At 41.0% G+C, this 21693-nt stretch overlaps 1 protein-coding gene across 1 annotated transcript in view; it reads right to left on the bottom strand.

Moving 5' to 3' along the window:
- mapk8ip1b (mitogen-activated protein kinase 8 interacting protein 1b) overlaps positions 1 to 21301 on the bottom strand; it is a 95865-nt gene extending 74564 nt beyond the window's left edge. The window contains exons 1-2 of the mRNA XM_065011152.1: positions 21243 to 21301; positions 8724 to 8835 (exon numbers count right to left, since the gene is read on the bottom strand). Coding sequence (XP_064867224.1) covers positions 8724 to 8835; positions 21243 to 21301 — 171 coding nt within the window. The remainder of the gene's footprint in view (positions 1 to 8723; positions 8836 to 21242) is intronic.
- Between the last annotated feature and the right edge of the window lie 392 nt (positions 21302 to 21693).

Here is a 21693-nt window from a genome sequence, read left to right as displayed (position 1 = left end):
CTTCATTTTGCTGTTTCTTCTAAAACAAAGAGGTCTCTTTGAGGAATAAAAAGTCAGCTGTTTGTCCTCTCAGCAGTGTGTGTGTATGTGTGTGTGTGTGGGGGGGGGGGTGGGGGGGTGTGTGTGTGCGTGCATGCGTGCGTGTGTGTGGGGTCGTGCGTGTGTGTGTTCAGGAATAATGCAGAGAAAGTAAATGTCATTACTCTATCTCATAGCCCGATTCAGCCCTGACATTTAGTATTTTACTACATCCAAACAAATGACCGCAAATCAAATCCAATTGCCCTGCACTCTAATGAGTAAAGGTTTACCTACACAACCACACGTACATGCATGCACAACATGCATGTACGTGTTAAAACCCCTTCAGCCTAGGGCTTACTTTTTCGAACATTCTGTTAAAAATCGCGCAACATTTCAGCGTCCTGCTACTCATGCCAGGAATATAGTATTTGCATATGATTAGTATGTGTGGATAGAAAACACCCTGACGTTTCTAAAACTGGTTAAATCACGGCTGTGACTATAACAGAACGTGTGTTTCGTCGAAAAGCCCAAGGAAAACTGATCACCAAAAAGTGGAAAAAATATCAATGCGCCACTTGCATGTATTGTCTATGGCACAGCAAATTAGATGGCTCCGAGATTACAAGTCCTACAGCTTCCACACGATGTCACCAGTCTTGGCAATTGCCTGGAGGTTGTTTCTTGGTCAAACGAAGAAGAGAGACCCCATTCTATCCGGTCTCCGACAGGATGTTTTGGAAGAGAGATTTCCGACCATGATTTGAAGACGTGGAGCTATTGAATACACATCGCCCCGTGATCAATTTGATAGATTATTAACGTTTACTAATACCTAAAGTTGGATTACAAAAGCATTTTGAAGTGTTTTGTGAAAGTTTATAGGCAACTTTTTTAATTTTAAAAAATGACGGTGCGTTTTGAAACGGTGTTTTTTTCTGGATCACACAGTTTTCATAGATGGATATTTTGGGTATATATGGACCGATTTAATTGGAAAAAAAGACCCAATAGTGATGTTTATGGGACATATAGGAGTGTCAACAAAGAATCTCGTCAAAGGTAATGAATGTTTTATATTTTATTTCTGCGTTTTGTGTAGCGCCGGCTACGCTAATTATTTTGTTTAGGTCCTCTTCAGGTATTTCGGGGTGTTGCATGCTATCAGATAATAGCTTCTCATGCTTTCGCTGAAAAGCATTTTAAAAATCTGACTTGTTGGCTAGATTCACAACGAGTGTAGCTTTAATTCAGTACCCTGCATGTTTGTTTTAATGAACGTTTGAGTTTTAACGAGTGCTATTAGCATTTGGCGTAGCGCATTTGCATTTCCAGATGGCTGGGTGGGACGCAGACATCTCCGAGGACGCTAAGAGGTTTTAAACATAATTAACAAATGTATTGAACTTAGTAGAACATTAATTAAATGTTTTAAACATAATTCACGTAAGATATTAAAAGAACGCAACAATGATTCTAATTTCCTGCAACTTTCTGCAGAAGCATGCATGCACACAAGTCATCTCTCACTCTTCACAGACATAGCATCAGGGACAAGGATGAGTGTGTGTGCGCATGTTTCTTTGTGTTGGTTGGATGTGTTTCAATTAAAAATATATATATTTATCCTTTATTTCAGTGGTACTCATTTCTTTGGACACTTTCTCACTCCAACTTATCAAACAAGAATTTATGCACAAATAAGTTAAGCACCAAGAAGAATGATGAACTCCATAACAAATGCAAGCTCTCATTTGCTGTGTAGGCAACTTTTTGCTACACTGCTAATATTGGCCCCTAGCTGTGTGATATATCCAGTAGATGAAGACAAAAACTCTGTTTTATGCGGGATGAGACAATAAGAAAATACTCAGTTATTGTAGCAGGATATATATGACAAGTAAAACTATTTGAAAGAAGGAGCCTAAAACAAGAATGCATTTTTTTCCTTTTTTTCTAGGCCAAATAGTTCAAATGGCTAGATTGAATGCAAAGCATTTTACAAATAGTGGCAAAGCATTTTACAAATAGTGACACATTTCTCTCCCAGAGACAGCAGGCTACCACATTTGTAACTGTAAGTAGGCCTTTTGTTGAGTCTGTCTGATATAATTAATTAAGCAGCCAATATTAGCAGTAAGTATGCAGCGATACGCCATCGCATCTGGTTTCAGCTTATTGGGACTATAATTTGTTTTTCAACAGGACAATGACCCAACACACCTCCAGGCTGTGTAAGGGCTATTTGACCAAGAAGGAGAGTGATGGAGTGCTGCATCCTCCAACTCAACCCAATTGAGATGGTTTGGGATGAGTCGGACTGCAGAGTGAAGGAAAAGCAGCCAACAAGTGCTCAGCATATGTGGGAACTCCTTCAAGATAGTTGGAAAAGCATTCCAGGTGAAGCTGGTTGAGAGAATGCCAAGAGTGTGCAAAGCAGTCATCAAGTCAAAGGGTGGATATTTGAAGAATCTCAAATATAAAATATATTTAGATTTGTTTAACACTTTTTTGGTTACTACATGATTTCATATGTGTTATTTCATAGTATTGATGTCTTCACTATTATTCTACAATGTAGAAAATAGTACAAATAAAGAAAAGCCCTTGAATGAGTAGGTGTTCTAAAACGTTTGACCAGTAGTGTATATACTGTATATACAGTGCATTTTTCCACATTCTGTTATGTTACAACCTTATTCTAAAATTGACAAAAAAACTCATCAGTCTATGCACAATACCCCACATTTTTGCAAATGTATAAAACATTACAAACAGAAATAGCTTATTTACATAAGTATTCAGACCCTTTATTGCTTTATTTATACAGGTTATCCTTTACATAGTCAGGGTATAGTTTATCGTCCAGTCATGTCCATGTGGCCTGTGTTTCTATAATAGTGTAGATACTATAATGAAATAATATGATTATCCAGCAGTCTTCACCTCTTCGTGTGTGATACAGTTGGTGTTTCTCAAAATGCATACTACCATGCTCCAAGCATGCAAATTATAGCATGCAAATGGTTGGAGTATGAATCCAAATCAAAGTATGCTAGACTGAGCACGGAGGGCACTTCTTGGATGAGTACTTAATTTCTACACACTTTGAAGAATGAATCGATGGCATCCATTGTCGAGCTGAAGGGAGGAAATAAACTCAGACGTTGGAATGAAATGTTGCCAATTCACATCTTATATGTTAATAAATACATTATGTGTTTATTTAGGCATCCAAAGCCTTTTTGAAATCTGACACAGCAGTTGCATTAAGGAGAAGTTTATCTTTATTCGGATTTTTAACACTTGTATCGTTTATCAATGTTTATAATGAGTATTTCTGTAATTTGATGTGGCTTTCTGCACTTTCACCGGATGTTTGTTTGAGACAATGCTTTTCTGAATATAACGCACCAATGTAAACTGAGATTTTTGGATATAACTATGAACTTTATCGAACAAAACATACTTGTATTGTGTAACATGAAGTCCTATGAGTGCCATCTGATGAAGATCATCAAAGGTTAGTGATTCATTTAATCGCTATTTCTGACTTGTGAGCCCTCTCCTTGGCTGGAAAATGGCTGTATGGTTTTCTGTGACTAGGTGCTGACCTAACATAATCGCATGGTGTGCTTTCGCAGTAAACCCTTTTGAAATCGGACACTGTGGTTGGATTTACAAGAAGTTTATCTTTAAAATGGTGTATAATACTTGTATGTTTGAGGAATGTTAACTTCTTCGATATAGGGGGTGCTCTTTTAATTTTTGGATGAAAAACGTTCCCGTTTTAACCTGTTGCTTCTACCCTCTACTTTTTTGAACATTCTGTTAAAAATCGCGCAACATTTCAGCGCCCTGCTACTCATGCCAGGAATATAGTATATGCATTTGCTTAGTCTGTGTGGATAGAAAACACTCAGACGTTTATAAAACTGGTTAAATCACTGCTGTGGCTTTACCAGAACGGCATTTACATCGAAAAGCACAGGAAAAACTGATCACTGAAAATGGGAAAATATATCCATGCGCTACTTGAACCCATTGATAAAGGTGAACCACAATTAATTGACTGAGGTTGCAGTACCTACAGCTTCCACACGGTGTCTAGAGTCTTGTCATTTCCCTTCAAGTTTTTTCTTGGTCAAACACATGCAAGGCACCGTATTTCTTCAGGTCTAGGACCGGATATTTTCGTTGAGTTTCTAGCCGGACATTTTTCCAGACGGACAGCTAATGATTTTTACATCGCCTCCTGATGAATTTTATCGCTTATTAACGTTTACTAATACCTAAAGTTGCATTACAAACGTATTTCGAAGTGTTTTGTGAAAGTTTATCGTCAACTTTTTGAATTTAAAAAAATGACGTTACGTTTTGAAAACGCTGTTTTTTTCGTTGATCACACAGTCTACATATAACGATATCTTGGCTTTATATGGACCGATTTAATCGAAATAAAGACCCAATAGTGTTTATGGGACATCTAGGAGTGCCAACAAAGAAGATGGTGAAAGGTAATGACTGTTTTCTATTTTATTGTGCGGTTTGTGTAACGCCGAAATGCTAATTATTTTGTTTACGTCCCCTGCGTGGCTTTTGTGTTGTAGTGTATTGGTGCTACAAGACCATGGTGCTTGCCTACGGAGCTGTGAGGGGAACGGCACCTCAGTACCTCCAGGCTCTGATCAGGCCCTACACCCAAGCAAGGGCACTGCGTTCATCCACCTCTGGCCTGCTCGCCTCCCTACCACTGAGGAAGTACAGTTCCCACTCAGCCCAGTCAAAACTGTTCGCTGCTCTGGCCCCCCAATGGTGGAACAAACTCCCTCACGACGCCTGGACAGCGGAGTCAATCACCACCTTCCGGAGACACCTGAAACCCCACCTCTTTAAGGAATACCTAGGATAGGATAAAGTAATCCCTCTCACCCCCCCCCCCCCCTTAAAAGATTTAGATGCACTACTGTTCCACTGGATGTCATAAGGTGAATGCACCAATTTGTAAGTCGCTCTGGATAAGAGCGTCTGCTAAATGACTTAAATGTTAAATGTTAAATGTTAGTGTATTGGTGCATGCTATCAGATAATAGCTTCTCATGCTTTCGCCGAAAAGCATTTTAAAAATCTGACTTGTTGCCTGGATTCACAACGAGTGTAGCTTTAATTCGATACCCTGCATGTGTATTTTAATGAACGTTTGAGTTTTAACTAATACTATTAGCATTTAGCGTAGCGCATTTGCATTTCCAGAGCTCTAGTTGGGACGCAAGCGTCTCAGGTAGAAGCAAGAGGTTAAACAAGATATTTTGTCACGAAAAGATGCTCGACTATGCATATAATTGACAGCTTTGGAAAGAAAACACTCTGACGTTTCCAAAACTGCAAAGATATTGTCTGTGAGTGCCACAGAACTGATGTTACAGAAAAAACCCAGATAAAAATACAATCAGGAAGTGCCGCATTTTTTGAAACCGCCTCATGGCAATGACTCCTTATATGGCTGTGGAGGAGCTAGGAGTCAGCTTACCTTTTCCACGTTTTCCCCAAGGTGTCTGCAGCATTGTGACGTATTTGTAGGCATATCATTGGAAGATTGACCCTAAGAGACTACATTTACCAGTTGGTCGCTTGATGTCCTCCGTCGCAATTATTGCGTAATCTCCAGCTGCAGTACTTTTCTGTTTGCTACTGAGGAGAAACCCAACTGCCACGAAGGATTTATCATTGAATATATATATTTGAAAAACACCTTGAGGATGATTCTAAACAACGTTTTCCATGTTTCTGTCGATATTATTGAGTTAATTTGGAAAAAAGTTAGCCAAAAGTGATGAACAAAATGGAGCGATTTCTCCTACACAAATAATATTTTTAGAAAAAATGAACATTTGCTATCTAACTGAGAGTCTCCTCATTGAAAACATCCGAAGTTCTTCAATGGTAAATGATATTATTTGAATGCTTTTCTTGTTTTTGTGAAAATGTTGCCTGCTGAATGCTAGGCTTAATGCTATGCTAGGCTATCAATACTCTTACACAAATGCTTGTGTAGCTTTGGTTGAAAAGCATATTTTGAAAATCTGAGATGACAGTGTTGTTAACAAAAGGCTAAGCTTGTGTTTCAATATATTTATTTCATTTCATTTGCGATTTTCATGAATAGGAATCATTGCGTTATGGTAATGTGCTTGAGGCTATGATTACGCTCCCGGATTCGGGATTGCTCGTCGCTAGAGGTTAATTATGGGATTTCTGTTGTTTTGAATTTGGCGCCCTGCAATTTCACTGGCAGTTGTCGAGGTGTCCCAATTGTACCAGAGAGGTTAAAGAAAAAAATAAGCAAACACATTTGGTGTTCGCCAAACATATGGAAGAAGGTACTCTGGTCAGATTACTAAAATTGAGATTTTTGGTCATTAAGGAAAACAAGATGTCTGACACAAACCCAACACCTCTCATCACCCCGAGAATACCATCCCCACAGTGAAGAATGGTTGTGGCAGCATCATGCTGTATGGATATTTTCCATTAGCAGGGACTGGGAAACTGGCCAGAATTGAAGGAATGATGGATGGCGAAAAATCCAGGGAAAATCTTTAGGGAAACCTGTTTCAGTCTTCCAGAGATTTGAGACTGGGACAGAAGTTCACCTTCCAGCAGGACAATGACCCTAAGCATACTGCTAAAGCAACACTCGAGTGGTTTAAGAGGAAACATTTAAATGTCTTGGAATGGCCTAGTCAAAGCTTAGACCTCAATCCAATTGAGAATCTGTGGTATGACTTAAAGATTGCTGTACACCAGCGGAACTCATCCAACTTGAAGGAGCTGGAGCAGTTTTGCCTTGAAGAATGGCAAAAAATCCCAGTGGCTAGATGTGCCAAGCTTATAGAGACATACCCCAAGAGGCTTGCAGCTGTAATTGCTGCAAAAGGTGGCTCTACAAAGTATTGACTTGGGGGGGGTTGAATAGCTATGCATGCTATGCAAGTTTTCTGTTTTTTTTGTATATTTCTTGTTAGTTTCACAATAAAAAATATTTTGCATCTTCAAGTGGTAGGCATGTTGTGTAAATCAAATGATACAAACCCCCCCCAAAATCTATTTTATCTCCAGGTTGTAAGGCAACAAAATAAAATAAAAATGCCAAGGCACTGTACCCCATAATAACGAAGTGAAAACATGTTTTTAGATATTTTTGCAAATGTATTAAAAATACAAAAACAGAAATAACTTATATACATAAGTATTTAGACCCTTCGCTGTGAGACTCGTAATTGAGCTCAGGCGCATCCTGCTTCTATTGATCATCCTTGAGATGTTTCTACAATTTGATTGGAGCCCACCTGTGGTAAATTCAATTGATTGGACCTGATTGGACCTGATTTGTCTATATGAGGTCGCACAGTTGACAGTGCATATCAGAGCAGAAATTAAGCCAAAAGTCGAAGGAATTGTCCGTAGAGCTCCAAGTCAGGACTGTGTCATGGTACAGATCTGGAGAAGGGTACCAAAAAAGGTCTGCAACTTTGAAAGACCCAAGAACACTGTTGCCTCCATTGTTCTTAAATGAAAGAAGTTTGGAACCACCAAGACTCTTCCTAGAGCTGGCGGCCAGGTCAAACTGAGCATTTGGGGGAGAAGGGCCTTGGACAGGGAGGTGACCAAGATTCCGATGACCACTCTGACAGAGCTACAGACTTAATCTGTGGAGATGGGTGAACCGTCCAGAAGGACAACCATCTCTGCAGCACTCCATTAATCAAGCCTTTATTGTAGTGGCCAAACGGAAGCCACTCCTAATAAAAGGCCCATGAGAGCCAGCTTGGAGTTTGCCAAAAGGTATCTAAAGGATTCTCAGAGCATGAGAAACAAGACTCTCTGGTCTGATGAAACCAAGATTGAACTCTTTACCCTGAATGCCAAGCGTCACGTCTGGAGTAAACCTGACACCATCTGCATGGCGAAGAATGGTGGTGGCAGCATCATGCTGTGGGGATGTTTTTCAGCTGCAGGGACTGGGAGACTAGTCATGATCGAGGGAAAGATGAACGGAGCAAATTACAGAGAGAACCTTGCTGAAAACCTGCTCGAGAGCACTCAGGTCCTCAGACTGGCATGAAAGTTCACCTTCCAACAGGACAACGACCCCAAGCACACAGCCAAGACAACGCAGGAGTGTCTTCGGTACAAGTCTCTGAGTGTCCTTGAGTGGCCCAGTCAGAACCCGGACTTGAGCCCAACATCTCGATTGAGGAGAAAAGGCACCTTTCAATCGTTCTCATACAAAACCATCTCTAATCACAACCCTGTACAACCAAACCCCTTCCTCATCTCAAAGACCCATCTGTACATCTCCCCCAGCCTTTTGACTTTGACAGATCATTCTCGTCAAGAGTAGCCCTTGGTGGTTGATTTTTCTTCAAGCCAATCAACTGGGTAAAACCAATTCTGAGGTGCGCACAGATTATCTGAACAATATTGTTGTGTGGAGTTGTTTTTATTGGCGGGAAGTATTTAAACTGCTATTTTAGAGTGGTGTTTTAACTCTCCAGACCATTGTGTGTGTGTGTGTGTGTGTGTGTGTGTGTGTGTGTGTGTGTGTGTGTGTGTGTGTGTGTGTGTGTGTGTGTGTGTGTGTGTGTGTGTGTGTGACTGTCATAAAGCAACTGCAGGTTTGAAGTGCTACTTTTTACCTTAATCTCTAGGCCCATGTAGTTGAGACTCATCCCACACTCATCTGTGATCTCAGTGATCTCAGACAAGTCGTCATCTTCAAACTCATTCAGGCTAATGTCATGGGTCAACCTGGGGAGAGAAGGAGAGTGGAAGGAGATTGGGAAGGGGGTGGGATAGAATAAGAAGACACAGGGAGAGGAAATGTTAAACTCTCTGAACCCTCCAAAGCGCAATATATTTCTGTACAATCTGTCTGATCAATCTAACTGAACTTTGACATCTTCATTGACAGCAACTGTCGCTAACCCCCATGATGGACGATGTTGTTTAAAAACAATTGCCATCTATGATGTCTATGACAAAAACTGAGAGTTAACATAAGATTAAAATAAATAAAATAAAGTGCAGAGCGTGTTGGAATATTTTTCAAATATTATTACTAAACCCGCCGCAAAGGTAATTTTGACCATTGACACTATTAAAAAATATATTACTGTTGGCAAAGAAACGAGGTGGTTCTCACTCTGTGACGTTTTCTAAATGTGGGACATTGTTAGAAACTAAATAACTCACACTTTTATCCAGTTCATTTTGGGCACTATAATGCAACATTGTGAATGTCACATGTATACAGTCAGCAACATGTTCATATTAAATTTTAAAGTAAATTCGTGTTTTTGCCCATTCTTATAGCCAAACATACTGTAACTCAGGGAACTTCCGAAACATTTAGGCAAGTGGTCTGTGGAAAATATGCACAGTCAGTTTGGGAGAATTTGTGTTGATAGTCTATATGTTGCCAAATGGCAATTGCATAAAGCACAGATTGAGCCCAAATTGGAGTAGAAATGTTGTTACTTTTGGTATTTCTGTCAAATGTGTCTCACAGATCAACTCTGTCTATCTGCGCAGCCGATGTCCCCCCTATAATGCTGCACAGAAGTTAACACACTTGAATAATGCGACACGGCATGTAGCAATGTTGAAACTGTTCGCAAAACTATGCTCATACAGGCTAGGACACTTTACAATGCAAGAAGATACTGGTAGCTTCCAGCTTTGTAGGCTAACTGTTCTTGCTGGCTTACAGCTGAAGCTATAATCAATTCACTAACCAGGTACTATGTTTCTAATAATATGCAAACCATAATGCAAAATATGCTGATTGCCACTAAAACTTTATTAATTCACTTAATCAGTTCCTCAGCGAAGTTACTCAGGGCGCACCCCCTCTTGCCTTGTGAATGACGTCATTACTAGAACCGCCATAGGCCAACGTCCACTGACGTCCTTATTTATCAGGATTTTTATATCAAGTACAGAAAAGTATTTAGAGCCATTTTTAACACACATCACAACAGGAGAGACACAACACTACATAAAGAGAGACCAAAGACAACAACATAACAAGGCAGCAACACATGACAACACAGCATGGTAGCAACACAACGTGACAACAACACGGTAGCAACGCAACATGGTAGCAGCACAAAAACATGGTACAAGAATTATTGGCCAAAGTCAACAGCACAAAGGTCAAGAAGGTAGAGACAGCAATACATCATACAAAGCAGCCACAACTGTCAGTAAGAGTGTCCATGATTGAGTCTTTGAATGAAGAGATTGAGATAAAACTGTCCAGTTTGAGGTGTTTGTTGCAGCTTGTTCCAGTTGCTAGCTGCAGCGAACTGAAAAGAGGAGCGACCCAGCGATGTGTGTGCTTTGGGGACCTTGAACAGAATGTGACTGGCAGAACTAGTGTTGTATGTGGAGAATGAGGGCTGCAGTAGATATCTCAGATAGGGGGGAGTGAGGCCTAAGAGGGTTTTCTAAATAAGCATCAACCAGTGGGTCTTGCGACGGTTACACAGAGATGACCAGTTTACAGAGGAGTATAGAGTGCAGTGATGTGTCCTATATGGAGCATTGGTGGCAAATCTGATGGCCGAATGGTAAAGAACATCTAGCCGCTCGAGAGGACCCTTACCTGCTGACCTATAAATTATGTCTCCGTAATCTAGCATGGGTAGGATGGTCATCTGAATCAGGGTTAGTTTGGCAGCTGGGGTGAAAGAGGAGCGATTACGATAGAGGAAACCAAGTCTAGATTTAATTTAGCCTGCAGCTTTGATATGTTACTTAGAGAAAGACAGTGCACCGTCTAGCCATACTCCCAAGAACTTGTATGAGGTGACTACCTCAAGCTCTAAACCCTCAGAGAAGAGTGTGGGGCCTAGGATCTAGCCTTGGGGTAATCCCTTAGTGACAGGCAGTGACTGAGACAGCAGATTTTCTGACTTTATACACTGCACTCTTTGAGAGAGGAAGTTAGCAAACCAGGCTAAAGACCCAATGTATAGCAGCCAACCGGCATGCACCAATCCCATGCAATGAATGTGCTTGCTGAAAGCGAGACCTGTCTAGAACTCTTCCATACTCATATTATTTGACTTCTTCTGCTGGCTCTAGCGCTTAAACAGTTTCAGCTATCAACATAAACCAACTTTCAAATGTGCATTCTGCCCTAACTTAGATTCATTATTTTTTTATATTATTTATACTTTTTTATATGACAACCACATTTGCAGAAAACCATTCATTTCAAAGTCCAAAGACTAGAATGGTAAAACATCATCAAATTCTAGACGGTACTATGCTTTAACCGTTTAAGCTATCAATTCCAAACTAAGGCTGAAGTGTGCAGATGGACTCAACTTATTGTGCTTGCATTCAGATTTGTTATACTATTCATTATGAACTAAACTAAGAAAAAAAAGAAACATTCCTTTTTCAGGACCATGTCTTTCAAAGATAATTCATAAAAATCCAAATATCTTCACAGGTCTTCAGAGTTTAAACACTGTTTCCCATGCTTGTTCAATGAAACATAAACAATTAATGAACATGCACCTGTGGAATGGTCATTAAGACACTAACAGCTTACAGATGGTAGGCAATTAAGGTCACAGTTCTGAAAACTTAGGACACTAAAGAGGCCTTTCTACTGACTCTGAAAAACACAAAAATAAAGATGCCCAGGGTCCCTGCTCATCTGCGTGAATGTGCCTTAGGCATGCTGCAAGGAGGCATAAGGACTGCAGATGTGGCCAGGGCAATAAATTGCAATGTCCGTACTGTGAGACGCCTAAGACAGAGCTACAGGGAGACAGGACGGACAGCTGATCGTCCTCACAGTGGCAGACCACGTATAACAACACCTGCACAGGATCGGTACATCCGAACATCACACTTGCGGGACAGGTATAGAATGACAACAAAAACTGCCTGAGTTACACCAGGAATGCACAATCCCTCCATCCGTGCTCAGACTGTCCGCCATAGGCTGAGAGAGGCTGGACTGAGGGCTTGTAGGCCTGTTATAAGGCAGGTTCTCACCAGACATCACCGGCAACAACGTTACCTATGGGCACAAACCCACCATCGCTGGACCAGACAGGACTGGCAAAAAGTGCTCTTCACTGACGAGTCCCGGTTTTGTCTCACCATGGGTGATGGTCCGATTCACGTTTATCGTCGAAGGAATGAGCGTTACACCGAGGCCTATTCTCTGGAGTGGGATCGATTTGGAGGTGGAGGTTCAGTCATGGTCTGGGCCGGTTTGTAACAGTATCATCGGACTGAGCTTGGTGTCATTGCAGGAAGGCATCCTCCTCCCTCATGTGGTACCCTTCCTGCAGGCTCATCCTGACATGACCCTCTAGCATGACAATGCCACCAGCCATACTGCCCGTTCTGTGCGTGATTTCCTGCGAGACAGGAAAGTCCTTGTTCCGCCATGGCAGCGAAGAGCCCCGATCTCAATCCCATTGAGCCTGTCTGGGACCTGTTGGAATCGGAGGGTGAGGGCTAGGGCCTTTCCCCCCAGAAATGTCAGGGAACTTGCAGGTGCCTTGGTGGTAGAGTGGAGTAACATCTCACAGCAAGAACTGGCAAGTCTGGTGCAGTGCATGAGGAGGAGATGCACTGGTGGCCACACCAGATACTGACTGTTACTTTAGATTTTGATCCCCCTTTGTTCAGGGACACATTATTTCATTTCTGTTAGTCACATGTCAGTGGGATTTATTCAGTTTATGTCTCAGTTTTTGAATCTTAAGTTCATAAAAATATTTACTAATGTTTATGTTCATACAATCTTGTTATGTTCATACAAATATTTACATTTGCTGAAAATAAACGCAGCTGACAGTGAGATAACGTTTATTTATTTTTCTGAGTTTTTAATAATTCTAAATATGCATAAAATAACATTGGTTTGAATGAGGACCATAAGAATACAGTGGTATCTATTAAAAATGGTCGTGTTCCTTGAAAGTTGAAGCTCCTTGGGTGGCACATAGCCTAGCGGTTAGCACGTTGGGCCAGTAGCTGCAAGGTTGCTAGTTCAACTTCTGAGCTGACAAAGGGAGAAATCTGTTGATGTGTCCTTGAGCAAGAATTTCTCTAAACTTGTTTTTGCTTTGTCATTATAGGGTATTGTATGTAGATTGATGAGGGGAAAAAATGATTTGATCAATTTTGGAATAGGCTGTAACTTAATAACAACATTTGGAAAAAGTCAAGAGGTCTGAATACTTTCCTAATGCACTGTAGAACCATGAACTCACTTGGCCTGTTCTACCACTGGCCAGCTGCTTTTGGACCGTACTGCAACTCCCCACTAGTCAAGCTCCTGTTTATTTCAGGCCCTTGTTTGATCTGACTGCTGAGTCTACCAATGTTTCCCAAACTCGGTCCTGGGGACCACAAGGGGTGGACTTTTTGGGGTTATACCCTAGCACGACTACACAGCTGATTCAGATAATCAGCTCATAATCAAGCTTTGATTGTTCGAATTAGCTGTGTATTGAAGTAAAAAAAAACTGCACCCCTTTGGCGTCCCCAGAATCGAGTTTTGGATTCGCTGATCTAAAAAATATGGTGGTTCAGCATATAACTTTCAGGGATGTTTTGCTCATTGTGTGAAGGGTGGGCACAGTCAGAAAGGAGGATTCCCCACTTTCAAGACAAACCAGTACAAACACTATTTTAACTCCAATCTCCAACTCAGGAAAGGGCTGAAAGAAACAGGAGTTTGATTAGTGTGGATTTGCAGTAGGGTCCAAAAGCAGCTGATAATTGTAACCATTTATAGACTATTTAAGCCACCTGAGCTGTTTTTATCTGAACTGTCCTCATTAATGGGCTCCCGAGAGGCGCAGCGGTCTAAGGCACTGCATCTCAGTGCTAGAGACGGCACTACAGACACCCTGGTTTGATTCCAGGCTCTATTACAAACGGCATTGATTTGATGTTCTATAGGGCGGCGGACAATTGGCCCAGCGTCGTCCGGGTTTGGCCGGTGTAGGCCGTACTTGTAAATAAGAATTTGTTCTTAACTGGCTTGCCTGGTAAAATAAAAAATATTAAATTAACGATGTCTGTGCCATGTCTCCCAATGTACTGTTAGATGATTTTAATATCCACGTTGACGCTATTGCAAAATGTACTTTTGCTGCTGACTTTATGTTATCACTCTATGGTCTTGATATCTTTCAAAATGTTACAGGTCACATTTCGATTTAGTCTGCTCCGCTGGTATATATTGCTCCTTGCGATATAACTGATGTTGAGCTCCCCATCTCTGATCACAAAGCCCCCTTTTCCAAGCAAAATGTCCAACTCACCATTTCCATTAGACATTTTTAAAACAGAAAACCCATTGATCTCATGAGCCTTATTAATACATACCCCAGTCCTGATTCCCAGTCCCCTTCTGACCTCATCACTCAAATCAATGACTGCCTTTGCTCTGCCCTGGATATTAAATCAAATGACATTTTATGTGTTGCACACGCTGAATACAACAGTGAAATGCTTACTAACAAGCCCTTAACCAACAATGTAGTCTTAAGAAAAATAAGTGTTAAGAAAGTTTTTACAAAAAAACTAAAGTAATAAATAAAAAATAAATAAAAATAACAGTAGCGAGACTATATACAGGGGGTACCGGTACAGAGTCAACGTGCGTGGGCACAGGTTAGTCAATGTAATTAAAGTATTATGTACATGTAGGTATAGGTAAAGTGACTATGCATAGATAATAAACAGAGAGTAGCAGCAGCGTAAAAATAGGGGGGGGGGGGGGGGTTCAATGCAAATAGTCCGGGTAGCCAACGATGTTAAGATGAAACAGTCAGAGGTCAACAAGCACAACATGGCTTCAGTGTGTAAATCAGCTAGAAAGATATCGGCATCGAGTAATTGTCTCTGGCCCCCTCCCAGTTAGGGGGACTGATTAGCTCTACAGCAGAGTCTCACATCTCAATCGCTGGTTGAAAACTGTTTTCTGCCCCTCGCAAAATAATTTGTAGAAAAATGGGGACTCACCCACAAACAGGACCAAGTCTGGCCTGCTGAGGAGTGACGGACTCTATCCTAGCTGGAAGGGTGCTCTCATCTTAACTATGAACATAGACAGGGCTCGAACTCCTCTAGCTCCACAATGAGATAGGGTGCAGGCCATGCAGCAGCCTGCCAGCTTAGAGGAGTCTGCCACTAGCACAGGCAGTGTAGTCAGCTCAGCTATCCCCATTGAAACCATGTCTGTGCCTCAATCAAAGTTGGGCGAATCTAACCATGGTATTTTTAGCCTTTGCAATCTCACTGGAATAAAGACCTCCTCCATTCCTGTCATTATTGAAAGAGATTGTGATATCTCACATCTTAAAATAGGGCTACTTAATGTTAGATCCCAGACTTCCAAGGCAGATATCGTCAATGAACATAATCTTGATGTGATTGGCCTGACTGAAACATGGCTTAAGTCTGATGAATTTACTGTGTTAAATGAGGCCTCTCCTCCTGGTTACACTAGTGAACATATCCCCCGCGTATCCCTCAAAGGCGGAGGTGTTGTTAACATTTACGATGGCAAATTTAAATTTACAAAAAACAAAATGACTGTGTTTTAGTCTTTTGAGCCTCTAATCATGGAATCTATGCAGCCTACTCAATCACTTGTTATAAAGGTAATCTCCTCGTAGCTGCCGTTTACAGGCCTCCCTGGGTCGTATACAGCGTTCCTCACTGAGTTCCCTGAATTCCTACCTTGTAGTAATGGCAGATAATATTCAAATTTTTGGTGACTTTAATATTCACATGGAAAAGTCTACAGACCCACTTCAAAAGGCTTTCGGAGCCATCATCGAATCAGTGGGTTGTCTGTGAACCTAACCACTGCTACAGTCATACTCTGGACCTAATACATATTGTAGATCTTAATGTTTTCCCTCATCATCCTTGACCATCGGACCACCAATTGATTACATTTGTAATCGCAACAAAACCCCAAACAAGGATCATCAAAAGCCGTGCTATAAAATCCAGACCAACCCAAAGATTCCTAGATGCCCTTCCGGACACCCTCCACCTACCCAAGGACGTCAGAGTACAAAAATCGGTTAACAACCTAACCTTGCGTAATACCCAAGATGCAGTCGGACACATAAAAACAAAAAACATTTGTAATAAGAAACTAGCTCTCTGGTATATCCAAGCCCTGAAGCAAGCTTCCAGAAAAAATTGGAACGGAAATGGCGCCCCACCAAACTGGAAGTCTTCCGAATATCTTGGGAAGACAGTACCGTACAATATCGAAGAGCACTCACTGTTGCTCGATCATCCTATTTTTCCAACTTAATTGAGGATAATAAGAACAATCCAAAATATATTTTTGATACTGTCGTAAAGCTAATTAAAAATCATTCCCCAAGAGAGGATGGCTTTCACTTCAGCAGTGATAAATTGATGAACATCTTTGACGAAAAGATCTTTAGAAAGCAAATTATGGACTCCTCTTTAAATCTGCGTATTTCTCCAAAGCTCAGTTTTCCTGAGTCTGCACAACACTGCCAGGACCAAGGATCAAGGAAAACACTCAAGTTCTTTAACCTCTTCCTCCTACCCTCTAATTTTTTGAACATTCTGTTAAAAATCGCGCAACATTTCAGCGCCCTGCTACTCATGCCAGGAATATAGTATATGCATTTGCTTAGTCTGTGTGGATAGAAAACACTGACGTTTATAAAACTGGTTAAATCACTGCTGTGGCTTTACCAGAACGGCATTTACATCGAAAAGCACAGGAAAAACTGATCACTGAAAATGGGAAAATATATCCATGCGCTACTTGAACCCATTGATAAAGGTGAACCACAATTAATTGACTGAGGTTGCAGTACCTACAGCTTCCATACGGTGTCTAGAGTCTTGTCATTTCCCTTCGAGTTTTTTCTTGGTCAAACACATGCAGGGCACCGTATCTCCTCAGGTCTAGGACCGGATATTTTCGTTGAGTTTCTAGCCGGACATTTTTCCAGACGGACAGCTAATGATCTTTACATCGCCTCCTGATGAATTTTATCGCTTATTAACGTTTACTAATACCTAAAGTTGCATTACAAACGTATTTCGAAGTGTTTTGTGAAAGTTTATCGTCTACTTTTTGAATTTAAAAAAATTACGTTACGTTTTGAAACGATGTTTTTTTCGTTTATCACACAGTCTACATATAACGATATCTAGGCTTTATATGGACCGATTTAATCGAAATAAAGACCCAAATAGTGTTTATGGGACATCTAGGAGTGCCAACAAAGAAGATGGTGAAAGGTAATGAATGTTTTCTATTTTATTGTGCGGTTTGTGTAACGCCGAAATGCTAATTATTTTGTTTACGTCCCCTACGGGTCTTTTGGGGTGTTACATGCTATCAGATAATAGCTTCTCATGCTTTCGCCGAAAAGCATTTTAAAAATCTGACTTGTTGCCTGGATTCACAACGAGTGTAGCTTTAATTCGATACCCTGCATGTGTATTTTAATGAACTTTTGAGTTTTAACTAATACTATTAGCATTTAGCGTATCGCATTTGCATTTCCAGAGCTCGAGTAGAAGCAAGAGGTTAATACTATATCTCTTGACACATTCATGAAAATAGTAATGGCCTCTAACCTTCAAGCTGCATACTGGACCCAATTCTAACTAAACTACTGAAAGTGCTGCTTCCTGTGCTTGGCCCTCCTATGTTGAACATAATAAATGGCTCCCTATCCACCGGATGTGTACCAAACTCACTAAAAGTGGCAGTAATGAAGCCTCTTTTGAAAATGCCAAATCTTGACCCAGAAAATATAAAAAACTATCGGCCTATTTCGAATCTTAAATTCCTCTCAAACAGTTTTGAAAAAGCTAACTGCCTTCCTGAAGATAAAGAATGTATATGAAACGCTTCAGTCTGGTTTTAGACCCCATCATAGGACTGAGATTGTACTCGTGAAGGTAGTAAATTACCTTTTAATGGCGTCAGACCAAGGCTCTGCATCTGTCCTCGTGCTTCTAGACCTTAGTGCTGCTTTTGACACCATCGATCATGACATTCTTTTGGAGAGATTGGAAACCCAAATTGGTCTACACAGACAAGTTCTGGCCTGGTTTAGATCTTATCTGTCGGAAGGATAGTGTCTCTGTGGATGGTTTGTCCTCTGACAAATCAATTGTAAGTTTCAGTGTTACTCAAGGCTCCGTTTTAGGACCACTATAGTTTTCTCTATATATTCTACCTCTTGGTGATGTCATTCTGAAACATAAAGTTAACTTTTAATGCTATGCAGATGAAGCACAGCTGTACATTCTGATGAAACATGGTGAAGCTCCAACATTTCCCTCCCGGGAAACCTGTGTTTCAGACATAAGGAAGTGGATGGCAGCAAATGTTTAACTTTTAAACTCGGACAAAACAGAGATCCTAGTCCTGTGTCCCAAGAAACAAAGAGATCTTCTGTTGAATCTGACAATTAATCTTGATGGTTGTACAGTTGTCTCAAATAAAAGAGTGAACGACCTGGTGTTACTCTGGGCCCTGATCTCTCTTTTGACAAACATGTCAAACAGCTTTTTTCCACCATCAAAACATTGCAAAAATCTGAAACTTTCTGTCCAAAAATGATGCAGAAAAGTTCATCCATGTTTTTGTCACTTCTAGATTAGACTACTGCAATGTTCTACTGTACTTTCCGGCTACCCGGATAAAGCACTAAATAAACTTCAGTTAGTGCTAAACACAGCTGCTAGAATATTGACTAGAACAAAATAATTTGATCATATTACTCCAGTGCTAGCCTCTCTACACTGGCTTCCTGTAAAGGCTAGGGCTGATTTCAACGATTTACTGATAACCTACAAAGCATTACATAGACTTGCTCCTTTTTCCAAAAATATTATTTTTGTAGGCGAAATAGCTCCGTTTGCTCTTCACGTTTGGCTGAGAAATCGACCGGAAATTGCAGTCACTACAACTCCAAAAAATATTCCAAATTAGCTCCATAATATCGACAGAAACATGGCAAATGTTGTTTATAATCAATCCTCAAGGTGTTTTTCAAATATCTATTCGATAATATATCAACCGGGACTGGTGGCTTCTTAGTAGGATAGAGAGAAACAATGGCCGCATTTGTACTTTACGCACAAAACACTCTGAGAGACTTCAGCTGACCACTGACAGAATGTTGACCTTCAGGCTCATTCTTCAAAATAAAAGCCTGAAACTATGTATTGTGACACTAGACACATTAGGGAAGCCATAAAAAAAGGAATCTGGTTGATATCTCATTCACTGCTCAATAGGGACGCCGAGGAACGCAGAGCTTTCTAAATAAGAGTCCCTTCCTGATTGGATTTTTCTCAGGCGTTCGCCTGCAATATCAGTTCTGTTATACTCACAGACAATATTTTTACAGTTTTGGAAACTTTAGAGTGTTTTCTATCCTAAGCCGTCAATTATATGCATATTCTAGCATCTTCTCCTGACAAAATAGCCGTTTACTTTGGGGACGTTATTTTTCCAAAAATGAAAATAGTGCCCCCTAGATTCAAGAGGTTGATATCCCACTAGTGGTGTGAGGGCTGTGCTTTGGCAAAGTGGGTGGGGTTATATCCTACCTGATTGTGTCTCCCGACCCCTCCTGTCTCATCCTTCAGTATTTATGCATTGGGGGGCTAGGGTCAATCTGTTATGTCTGGAGTATTACTCCTGTCTTATCCGGTGTCCTGTGTGAATTTAAGTATGCTCCCTCTAATTCTCTCTCTCTCCCTCTAACTCCCCTACATAAGGGACGCCGATGGCATTTCCCGTATGATTGATGAGGATCTCCATATTGCAAATCTACGGCCTCTTACTAGACATCCGCAAATGTTTTAAAAATAGTCCAACAGCCTCAGGTCATGCCCCAGGGTCAGATCTTACGGGAAATCATCAAATAAAGCCTCTTGGACACTTGGTTTCCGCTTTATTACATTTTACATTTTTGGTCATTTTTCCGCTGTTCCAGAAAATTCCACCAGATGGTGACTGGCTGCTTATTGCAAATGGACAAAACATCACAAAAGTGACACGGCCATTTCTCCTAAACGGAAAAGACTTTGAAGACGAAAGGTCACATCTTTGTGTGATTAGGCAACCCTCATGAACTGTAAATCAGTCATTTCTCCCATCAGATGTCCAAGAAAAACTTACACACGCACATAGCCAGGATGGAGTAACACATTGTTGGGCTTACAGACCTACAGAGCCTGCAATAGTTACCTGCGTTTGAACTATCAAAGAACCATCAGACCTAGAGCTATGAAACTTAAATGATAAACCATCACCAAATTGACATGCTGAAATCAACACCAACGAGCGATGGAAAGGAACCACTATCACTGCCCGGCCATCCCGAGTTCAACGGGCCAGTCAATTGGGCATTTCTGCAGTATATTAGAGAATGTCAAATTTGTGAGGGTAAATGCCCATTGTAAGACATTGCAAATGGACATACGTGCACCTGGTGATCGGAACGGGTTACCAGGAGCAAATTTTTTAAATGGCTCTTAATACCTTTAGGGGGGTGCAAGGGGTCCATGGCCGGGTAGGGAGCACACCCCACTCATGCATGTATAAACGCCATTTGGACATTTGTTATGCCATTTGGACATGGTTCACTGACTTTTGGGTTCGGAAGCCGACCACTTATGATCATATTTGGTAAATGGACTAAACATAGGCCTTATGGACAAACTCAATAAAATAAGACAAATGTAGGTTCATACGGTTATTATACATGTATAATTGACAAAAAAAATATATTTGATTGAAAAACGGTCCAGAAAGCACCTTTGCTTTTTAGAGGGTGATGAATTTTTGAAACATTTTTTAGATTTTTCCTTGAGTCTTGATTTAGTGACCATTTACCATATGAAACTACAGTGGAGCGAACACGTCATCTTTGGGAATTTTGGGGTTTGACAAATGGCATTTGTCATGTTCCACTTGCAATATGGTTTGGATGAACTGCCATCCATTTGATTGGTATTTGCGATTGTGTATCGCCCAATGGCAATAAGTTGCCATTCATTTTTGTCCATTTCAGGGGGGTCTTCCCTTACCTCCCGGAGGATCTGATCCCTGGGACCATACCTCAGGACTACCTGACCTGATGACTGCTTGCTGTCCCCAGTCGACCTGGTCATGCTGCTGCTCCAGTTTCAACATTTATGCTTGCAGCTATGGAACCCTGACCTGTTCACCGGACGTGCTACCTTGTCATGCACCTGCTGTCTCAAACACTGATCTGAATGATCGGCTATGAAAAGCCAACTGACATTTACTCCTGAGGTGCTGACCTGTTGCACCCGCTACAACCACTGTAATTAATATTATTATTTGACCCTGCTGGTCATCTATGAACATTTGAACATCTTGGCCATGTACTTTTATAATCTCAACCCGGCACAGCCAAAAGAGTACTGGCCACCTCTCAAAGTCTGGTTCCTCTCTAGGTTTCTTCCTAGGTTCCGGCCTTTCTAGGGAGTTATTCCTAGCCACCGTGTTTCTATATCTGCAGTGCTTGCTGTTTGAGTTTTTAGGCTGGGTTTCTGTATAGC

The sequence above is a fragment of the Oncorhynchus nerka genome, linkage group LG27 (assembly GCF_034236695.1).
Source record: "Oncorhynchus nerka isolate Pitt River linkage group LG27, Oner_Uvic_2.0, whole genome shotgun sequence".
Classification (NCBI taxonomy): Eukaryota; Metazoa; Chordata; class Actinopteri; order Salmoniformes; family Salmonidae; genus Oncorhynchus; species Oncorhynchus nerka.
This window is presented reverse-complemented; position numbering and strand designations above follow the sequence as displayed.